The 10,505-nt window shown below is 45.3% G+C and overlaps 1 protein-coding gene across 6 annotated transcripts in view; it reads right to left on the reverse strand.

Moving 5' to 3' along the window:
* The window catches only part of ARHGAP17 (Rho GTPase activating protein 17), a 39,621-nt gene extending 29,357 nt beyond the window's left edge, over positions 1-10,264 (reverse strand). For 5 of the 6 annotated variants that reach the window (XM_082064956.1, XM_082064960.1, XM_082064959.1 and 2 more), the window contains exon 1: positions 10,082-10,264. In XM_082064956.1, the coding sequence (XP_081921082.1) occupies positions 10,082-10,134 (53 nt within the window). In that variant the 5' untranslated portion in view covers positions 10,135-10,264. The remainder of the gene's footprint in view (positions 1-10,081) is intronic. The other variant, XM_082064961.1, reaches the window with a different exon arrangement.
* Between the last annotated feature and the right edge of the window lie 241 nt (positions 10,265-10,505).

The following is a 10,505-nucleotide window of genomic DNA, read 5'->3' on the forward strand; positions in this document are numbered from 1 at the left end:
TCAAATCACAATGTATTTTCTATCCCTTGCTTTTTCCCCTTTAAGTATTACGATATACATTTCCCATGCTAAAGTGCATTTTATTTAACATTATTACAGAACTTGAACTTCCCAAATGCGTCAGTTATTAATACAATTTATTAAAAAAGAAGTATAGAAACACCCTTACATGATATCTCGGTAAGGAATTGGTTTTAATATTTAACTGCCCAGTATTTATTTACACTCAAAAGTTTATTTTCACACAAGGCCCTTCCTTCCTCCAAGCAAACAACCACCTTTTCTTATGTAGAATGATTTTATCTCAAGTTAGCTGGGTACAACTTTGATAGAAGAGGCAGTAGAGCAAAAAGCAACCTAAATAATTATTGAATTTGTTATTCCTTAATCTAAGGTGCAATTTTACAGCCCCTGTATGCCAACATAAATGTTGCTGCTGCCAAGAAGGGAATTCCCCAGCACCTCCGTGCTCCAGCAGCGCTGGCAGCCAGAGTCACACCGGAGCAGCAGCTCCAGCTGAACTTGACCCTGGCCCAGCTGCAGCCCCAGAGCTGCTCCCCTCCCCTCTGGAACCAGTGCCAGCCGGAGCCTCCACCAACTCCAACCCAGGGCAAGGAGGAAATGCTGGATTCCCCCCCTGCAGCCTCTGTCCTTTGAGGAGCCTGGCCTGAAGCTGATCCTCTGCCCCAAACGTGGGGTACACATCCCTGGCCCCCACAGCCCTCCCCTGCATCTGCAGCAATCACAGCAGCTCACACTGGAATTGCACCAAATAAAATAAATCACTGATTTCCAGTTGTCCAGGTGCCCTCCCCGGACAGGGGAGCTGGCACCAGCACAGGCTGTGCTGGGAGAGGGGAAATCTCCCTTTTAGCAACAGCAGCTACTTTAGATGAGCTTAAGTTGATCATGAAACTGCACCCTAGGGCCAACATTTCATTAACACGGGGGTGACATCAGCTGGCAAAGCTGCTGAGAAGAGCCGTGCTGTCCTCCCTCCCACCGTCCTCGGCTGCTCGCATCTCGCCTGGCACACCATCTCCACCAGCCACATCTCAAAGGACTGGCCTGGCTGCAAGAAAACCCATTTTTCCATCAGATGAAGTTCAGTGCCAAGATCACAAGTGCAAGGCCAGAGAAGGGGTGGGAGTGAAGCCGGGCAGAGCAGTGCGGTCGGACCCCCGAGCACAGACCGAGGCAGCAGGGGATGCTCCTGGAGCAGAGAGCGGCTCAGCAAGGTCCTGCCTGGGGGTTTGGCAGCGACTCGGTTAAGGTAGGGACCAGTCTGCTTGCCAAACCACCTGCTGACATGAGAACTCCTTCACTTTGCAGGAGAGAAGAAAAAAAAGACACCCCCCCCCCCCCAATCTCAAATGAATCCTGAACTTCCACACAAAACGCTGCTCTTTGTTCCAGCCACTGAGCAGGTGGGGCTGCCCACTAACTCCAGCTATTTCCAAATTTTGTAATTTCTCTTCCCAGAAGCCCATTGTCAGTCATTGGGATAGACGAAGCAGCAGCGTTACCTTTTGCAAAGGCAAATCCTTCACAGTGCAGACGTGTCTGAATCGGAAAAACAGGTAATAGAGGAATGAGCAAAACACATTGAATTGCTACAAAAGAAAAAGCCTGGGCATTTTTTTGAGTATTTGTTTGCTTATTTACACTTTGGCAGGACATTTCAGCTTATTAACTTGCATAAGTGTCAAAAAACTCCAAACCAAAAATGAACATTTCAAAGGTAATGCTGTTCTTAATTTACTATGCAGTCCAGACAGGTCTATTTTAAGTTCAAGGATTCACAAAACTGGCAAGAGAAAACCTTTGAAAAGGAACCAAACTGAATCAACACAAAAAGCAAAACAAGGAAACACAGAAAAGGCAGAACAATGAAGTAGGAATAGAAACTAAGAAAGAAAAGAGGAGTTGGAAGCTTTGAAGTAGCAGTAAAAAAGTATAAGGGAATTCAGGGACCTGAGGTTATATAAAATTGACTAATAGGCTTATGGCAAAATAGGGATTATTCCTTATGCCCGCTGTTTCACAGTGAAGCCTTTGCACTGATTTTCTGATCAGCAGCCATGATTAGCAATTAATGGCTCAACCCTTGATGATGTTTGACCAACAGGAGAGAGTTTGGGAGCCCAGTGTGATGATGACCCCACAACTGTGAGGACTCACTGGGTGCTGTGGCATCGGCCGCACACTCGTTGTTGGTGTTGCTGGGCAGACAAGCTGGGATTAACGTGTGTCACGGGCAGTTCTGGCACCACCTGTGTGTTCCACACGAACCTTCTGGGTGTTTCAGCACCAAACTGAAAGTCACAGTTTACTCCATCCCCAGGTTTCTGAGGAGGAAATACGAGTCTTGGACGAACAGCCTAACACGGGTTTATTAACCTGCACTGCACTTCAACACACACTTGGACCCGGTTACAAAACCAGGATTACTTTATCCTCCTGTTCCGCTCCTACAAAAACCAGCAGCTCAGAACACTTAATCTGCGTATTAAATCAGCTTCCAGCAGGACAAAACAGACTATATTGGAATCTGCAACAGTTTAATTCACACATTCATTTTTCTCCATGAAAATGTTACCTTTCTATCTTCCCCTCATTTTCTACAGAAAATAGAACTTTTAATCAGGTGGTTTAACACTTCCTTCCACCAATTGCTTCATAATTAATTCTAGATTTAAAAACAGGTTGGCATTTGAATAAACTGCTGTTCTTTTCAAAGCCATATCACAGCCTTAGGTTTCAAATCTGTATGCAAGGCAATTTATCTTCTAAAAAAGGGCCAACTTTATAACTTAATTTTTCTGCCACTGGCTAAAGTAGTTTTTTGGAGCCTTAACTCTGTTGCCAAGGTCACATGTGCAAGTGCATTAACCCTTCTCAGCAATGACCACCCTTTTCTGTGCAGCGCTCACCTGTACAAGTTACCACTTTTCCTTTTATTAATTTCCATGCTGGAATGTCACTGGGATCTTGAGAAATACGCAATAGAGCCAACAAGTACATTTATACAAAAATCTCAGTTCAGCAATTTCTGGCACAGAACAACTTGTAAGACAGAAGGAAAAACTCCTTTGTCGATCCTTCTCACCTAGCACCGATTTGGATATTTTGCATACTCGTTTCCACAGCTCCCCTGGCTCTCCCATTCCCTCCGCTGCAGTTGCTCCAGGATATTCCTGTCATTTTGCAATGCAATTAACTACACAAGGAACAATCTGTGCCAAGGAACGGAGGCTCCAGGTCAGGGAGGAGCAGCACTGGTGACCCCCCCGGCTGCTCCATGTTCCGGGAGCTCCTTTCCTGTGCGGCAGGAGACACACGACTCCTCTGGTAATGCCTTTAGCAGCCACGAACAGCCATTGCGCACTCAAAGCTTTTAAGGTTGTTTGGTTCTCAATAAATAAGTTTTAACGAAAATGCTCTAATTCAGTCAACAAGGTGATGGTGCAAATACAGAGGATACTCAGAAGTTCCCTATTTTTTTCTTGTCTAGGCATCAAGTGCCACTTTAAGCAAACAGCCCTGAAAAATGAGGTAAATCGAGCACAGTAACCTGTTAAAATCGCTTGGTTTGTCAGCACCAGCTGCTTGGAGGCTCCTTGGTTGTTCTCACAGACCAGCCGTACCTGCCCGCTTTAACTGGCATTATTGAACCCTCACAGGTTCAGGGCAGAGCTGTGCCCGGCAAACTGGACAGCGAATCACTGCCTTATGTGGGCTGGAGGTTCTCCCAACACCAAAAGAACAGAGTTATATCCTTCATGTTATGAAACCTTTCTTTCTGGAAACTGTGCATAATATTAGAAAACATTTATAACACACTAAGACACCACATCCTAAAAAGATCGTATGTATTTGCCATTTAATCATTTGCTAATACAATGACCTCTAAAGAGCAGTTCTGGTCACAGATCCATTATCACAACCTAAAAATACCACGCAAGTATCTATGAAATACATTTGCTTTCATAAATTCCAAGTGTGTCACATTACAGCATCAAGTTAAAACAGCTTGTTAGATCACTTCCACCTATTTTAGCAGATTAAATCATTACTATTTCAGGATTTTGACTCTGGGCATAACCTGATATTGAAATTATTTGCTGTAAAGAACCACCATCAGATCAAGTTGGAATCAAGCAATCATAGCTTCATCCTCACAGAGCGTAACACCAAGATTTTGTGAATAAATTTCAGCAGATCTGGACACCAGCTGCAGTGCAGATCCCACCATTCAGCTGAGCAGCTGCCACTACAGCACATTCAAGCGCATTTTTACCTTCACTGCTGTTATGTCAGACATCAAACCCCTGGTCCCAGACACCTCTCATGTCCCAGGGCTCCAGCACACCCAGCCAGCACTGTCTTCACACACATCACCCGCTGGCCACCCAGGAGGAACAATAAGGAAAAGTCACTCGTCATCTCAACCTGCGTAAATTCAGGTAATTTTACCATTGGCTTCAGCAATCTGCTCTGAAGGGTACATTAATCAATGGGATTAACAGACACGCTCATAAAATTCAATCCAGACCACAGCTCGGACACAATTCCTATCCACGAACTCTTCCATTCGTTGCCGCGTTAATGGCAGTTCCAAATGCGCTGACAAGTGCCAAGTCTTACCACAAAACGCAGTCCCAAACTGAAAACATAATAGCTGCATGTTTTCCTATAACTGGAAGTTTGTACTGTTAGAAAAATCTGATTCCTGAGCTGCACAAGGCATTGCATTGTGTCAGTTTTCCCCAAAGGGTGCAGGAAACAGATAAATATGCAGATACCAAGAAACTTTGTTGACAGTGCGGAGGCTGCCCAGCAATGTTAGAGGGGTGACTTGGTTCTTTCCGTGCTTACAGCTGGGATGGAAACACCATTTTGCAAAGTTTGGTGCTTCTGCACAGCCCGTTCAGCAGCCCAGGAGTGGTGAAGAGGGAACGAACGGTTCATGGAGCTGAATGTGCCAATTCCAGCATTTCTGTCACTGTAAAGCTTCCCGTCCCCCCCTCTGCCCATTCCACAGCCAAACCAGCCCCAGGCACACAGTTAGAAAATGCATTCCCTTACAATCTGTGTACGAGTGCTTCAGCATTCACATGCATTTTATTTCAATCAGTCCTCAAAGTTCATTACACGAAGTCCTGAAGTCTGCACACATTCAACAAAACAGAACTCCTTAATTCAATCCATTCGGACTCTTTAAACCTGTCACTGAATTAATCTGCCATCCAGAAAGATCTAAGTCCATTTTCTAATTCAAGAGACCTCAAACTTCATTTGGAGATAAACAGGAAATGTTTAAGATAACTATTATAAACACTGAAACAACATTTTTCTTTTTCTTTTCTCGAATACTCATAGACAAATGTCAACCTAAAAGACCAACCACAAAGCAGATTCTCCCCCATCCATAAATATGAACGTATTTCGTAGTTGTTTACCACTTTTTCAAGTATTTACCAATGACAACAAGCACTCCAAGTAAACAACGCTTATTGTATTTAACTTTTTTAAAAGCTTGTTTGGGTGGGCCAGAAATTTTCAAATACCGGGGTCATTCTTTTTCTAGTTCTTGTGTGGGGAAAAAAACCCCACAACATTGAAGAAGTATTTCTTTGACATTAAATGGCTTTACAGAGTTAATTTTGTGTTGATTGAAGTGCTTTGCACTCTTGTTTCACCACCCCGGATGCTCCAAAGCACTGGTTTGCAAAGTACTATCAACAAAAGATGAAGAATCAAGAGAGCTTTCTTAAGTAATCATTCACAGAACAATTATGAAGAAGATTAGAATCAATGGATAACACTTCAGCAGGACAAAAATATTAATAACTTGGACCATCCGCTGTTTCCCTTAAGTATTACTGAAAGTTATTGTTTTCCAGCAATCCTGCCCCATACAAATCAGATGTAGGCAGCTCCTTACCACACACAATCATTCAGTTATAGTCCCTTAAACATAACTTATTTTAATGTAAAAATTAAGTTATTCCAACTTACAGGTTGCCAAGTGTCTTGAAGAAATACTAAATATAGTTTAGCATAGTAAATTTTATGCAGGGCACGAGCTATTAAAAGATACATTCGAATACTCTGTTGAGTCACAGTAATGTCCTGGGTACAAGGCTTGGAAAAACCTATTTGTGTACCAGAGGTTGTATTTAAACAGTAGAAAACAAAGAAGCTATAGTAAGTTTGCTTCTTGAAAAAAAGCCCATCTTTCTAAGGTGTTTGTGATCTCTTCCAGATTTATAGTTAGTCAGATCTGCTTGTCCTGGTTTAAATGACCGCACAGCCTGCGACAGGTAGAGAATCTCTCCTGGGAACACAGAAAGTATATCTGGGATCTGAGCTGATTGCATTGGACATAAACCTTGCAGATCAATGGCTGGAATCATTTCAATCTGTACGGTACTCTGCCCATTGCACCTAAAAGCTGAGGAAAGAAACTGATGGGAACAACATTACTAGTGGTGTCCCCAGAGGCAGGAAAGCCCCACTCACGTAAAATCGTTAGACAGCATAATAAGTGTCATTAATTACCAAGCTGCTTTTCTGTAAGTAAACAGCATGATACACCTCTGTGGACTCATTCCTCATATAATTACTTAGCTATGTAGTTCAAATGATTATTAGAGCATCATTTGAAAGCCTTTAATGACAATACCTCTGAACATCTATTTTCATTAGAGATGACTGCTACAGCAGAACACTTCCTGAGCTTCTAATCAAAACCTGTCTCCCTCCCTAATTTATAAGAGGGTATGAAAACTATAAGACAAGCACTCATAGATATCTGAAGAATTACCTTGTTGACACCACGCACAATATAACAATTTCCGTTCTGCTGCAATGAGCAGCCCAAGGAGGTACCAGCCCCTCGCCCTGCACATCGCTGAACCAGCACCTACTAAAGCCTTTCATTTCACTCTGCCCAAATAAAGCACACGTGAAATGCGTGTCCGGAAAAATGAACTGTGGACACAAGCCTTGGTCCTCAAAACAGATGAGGATTTAAAAGAATTAATGCATAAATTCCATTAAGGGCAATGTCAGCGTACAGCTTCTCAGAAACCACAGGCCATCTAAAAATCACAAAGTTCAAAATGAAGGTTGTTCTTTTCTTCTCCACCCTCCCCCACTTAATTTTTCAAACTTAACTAAAAGTTTCAAGCTGTTTCCAGTTGTTTATGCTGGAATTTGGATCTAACTCAAAAATAAAATCGGACTTGAGCTGGTTATTGTGTGTGATTAGCTGCATATCCATCATGGTCAAGATGCCAGTTTATTCTGATGCGTTAATTCAGCTCAAGTGTATGTAACGATCGTCACTGAGTAGATGCAAGATTCTCGTGCTCACACCGAGATCCAGAGCTCGGGACTCAACTGAGGCCACCCCTGGACAGTCTCGGTGCCACCTCCCCGCTAGGGGCGGCCCAGGCTGGGACGGTCTCTGCAGCAGCCAACACCGGCTGACACCAAACCACAGCAACCCAGGCTCGCGCTGCCGCTTTCCAATAAAGGCAAAAGATATTGTTTCATTTCCCCCTTTCCTCCAGGCTTACATAGACAAATAATTGATGTTTTACTTTACAAGTTAACCGGAGCTCGAGTTCTCCCCCTCAGCAGAAACACCTGCACACCTGCAGCACCTACCACCAATCCGCCAAACACATCAGGTAGTCAATGGCAGATTGAATACCTGTCTTCAGGCATCCAACAACATCCACAAGATAACTACTGCAAAATATTTAACCCATCTATTAATTACTGTGGAATCCTGTTCCACTCAGCTAATCCCCTCTTTAATTAGTTTCCTACATTAGTTTCATAATTCTATGTAACATTGTCCATGCAGACACACAGGCTGCCCAGAAGTGCCATTCCTCTGCTTTAATGAAGCTCTTGACCAGCTGATTTTTCCTGCTGAGGAGTGACTGCTCTGACCCCACGTCACACACATCCCAGTGATCACACACTGCGAAAGCCAACACAAACCTCCCAGCTTCGTTTCTTCGCCTCCCATGCCCAAATCACAGCCATAAACCAAGTTTCCTGACTTTCAGTAGAATTAACGCAGATTTACAGTGATGAAAGTGATTACAATTACATAAATATTTTTCTATAAATATTTTCTTTCGTGGAAAGACACAAATATCAAGATCAGCAACAAAGAAGTAAGTACCACATTGTTGTACCAAGACTACATAAACCAACCCCTAGAACCATCAATTTGCTTCATTCAAAGGACTTAAAAACATGAGAATATCATTTCTATGTGAAAAAGGCAACAAGCACTGGTCAAAACTCTACAATTACCCTCACTCTTCAGAGATTCCTCTCCTCTATTCAATTGAAATAAAAGAATAAAAGAATCCATACAACTAACTTAAGATAGTTTATTATTAAAAAACACACTACAAGCAAAGACAGAACCACTACAGACATGCTTGCATTTAATGCTGACTAAAACAGGACAGAAACAGAGTTTAATTAATATTAAGCTTATAAAAATGAGTCAGTGTCATTTTAAGTCGTTTTTAATGGAAAACAATTGCAGGTACTTGTCTGTATTTTAATGAAACTAAAAAAATCTCAGTACTGGGGACGCAGATGCCAAGGCACCAGCAGATTACCTGGCAAAGAAACCTGACTAATAATGGAGCGCAGACAACCACACCCTGAGAGCCGCCCGTGAGCACCAAGAGCTTCAGCTGCAGGCAGGCAAAGGTCACTGCGAGCCTCCCAACCCGCACACAACCATAAACACTGCTCCATATTTCATTCTCAGTTTCCCCTTGATGTAGAAAGCACCCTGGGATGTTTATCCCACCCAGTACAGTGCAGATTACTTGAAATTCCACTTGGGATTTGGAGCTGCAGGCCTAACACGTGCAAAATGGAACAGCAATAATCACTTCAAGAATATGCATATTAAAAAAATCCATTAATTTATATGAAATGAGAACAGGACACCTGATTGGTTTGGAAGTTATGCTCTCTTTTATAGCAAAACAAATACACTATTAAAAAAATCTGCTATGTAACCATTCTTAGCCGACACACTTGACCTGTTTTATACGTGTGTAGGCCCCAAAGAAAATAAACATTGTATTAAATGACTTATTGGAGTGGAGGCCATGAAAGTATAAACTCAGATAACATGAAAGTTTATACTTTCAGTAAAAGTACTGAAAGTACTTTCTTAGTTTCAGACTAAGTCTTCACCAAAAGCAGAGAGCAGTTTCTGGGGGAAAAAAATGCAGAACTGTCCTGGAAACGCAGCGAAGTTACGTTTGCGCTTCCAGCTCCCCAAAGGGCGGTGGGTGGACAGACAGGCGGACAGACGCTTCTGTGTCTGTGCACGGATTTGTTTCCACAGGATCAGGCTAAAGACTTTCCAGACATCAGAGCCCTGGAAGCCGCTGGCGGTGACACCTGTGAGGCTGCTGTTATTTTTGTTAAAGTTAAGTCACAGAGGATGCACTCTCTGAAGTCTTAAACGTGAAGAAGAGTGAGAAAAGGACGAAATAATTCAGTATTAACCTAGTAACAAAGGAACTGAAAGTCACAAAACCCCAGGCAGGAAGCGCCCGATGCAAATAGCACTGAGGGCCATGGGGAGCCCCTGCGGACCCCCGGGCACCCGCACGGGCTCCGGGAGTTGGAACTGAGCACACGGACGGACGGACGAAAAAACAACACGGACGGACAGACCGGAGACCCCGGCACCTCCGGAGACCGACGGACCGACACACCCGCCCGGCCGCCCCGGGCCCGCTCCCGGCGGCAAAACCGATGACCAGAAACTTCTTATTGCCCTTTTTTTTTTTTTTAATTTGCCAGCAGTAAAGGGCCCCGTCCCGCCAGGCGCTTCCCGAACTGACACAAGCTTTTCTTCCCCAAAAGGCCCCGCCCGGGAGCGGCGCGGGAAGCCCCACCGGGCCGGGCCCCCTGCCCCGCCGGGACTGCGGCTGAGCCTCCACCCGCTCCCCGGCAGCCGCTTCGCACGGAGAAACGGAGCCGCCGCCCACGCCGGCTCCCTGGGCCCAACGCTCACCTGCCGACGGTCTGGTTGGCCAACTGCTTCATGCGGTTGAACTGCTTCTTCATGGCGGCGGCCGTTCCCCCAGCCTCCCGCCGGGCACCCGCTGCTCCGCCGCCGCCACCAGAGCGCGGCCCCGGCCTCCACCTCCTCCCTGCTGCCGCCGGCCCCGCCCACACCGGAACCCACCACCGCTTCCGGCCCCGCCCTCACCACCAGAAAGAACAGCCGGGGCTCCGGGAGGGGCGGGGCGGCCGGGAACCCGGATGTCGGCTCTTGGCAGCTCGGGGGCGGCTCCTCCGCCTGCCGCTTTCTCAGGAGCGAGGGGCGCTGCTGCTTCAGGAGCGGCAGCTGGGCCGGGCTCGGTTAGCGGGGACCGCCCCCCCCGGAGCGGACAGCCCCGGGGTCCAACCCCACCCCGCACCCCCCGCGGCGTTGC

Source organism: Streptopelia decaocto (genome assembly GCF_964273445.1).
Source record: "Streptopelia decaocto genome assembly, chromosome: 13".
NCBI lineage: Eukaryota > Metazoa > Chordata > Aves > Columbiformes > Columbidae > Streptopelia > Streptopelia decaocto.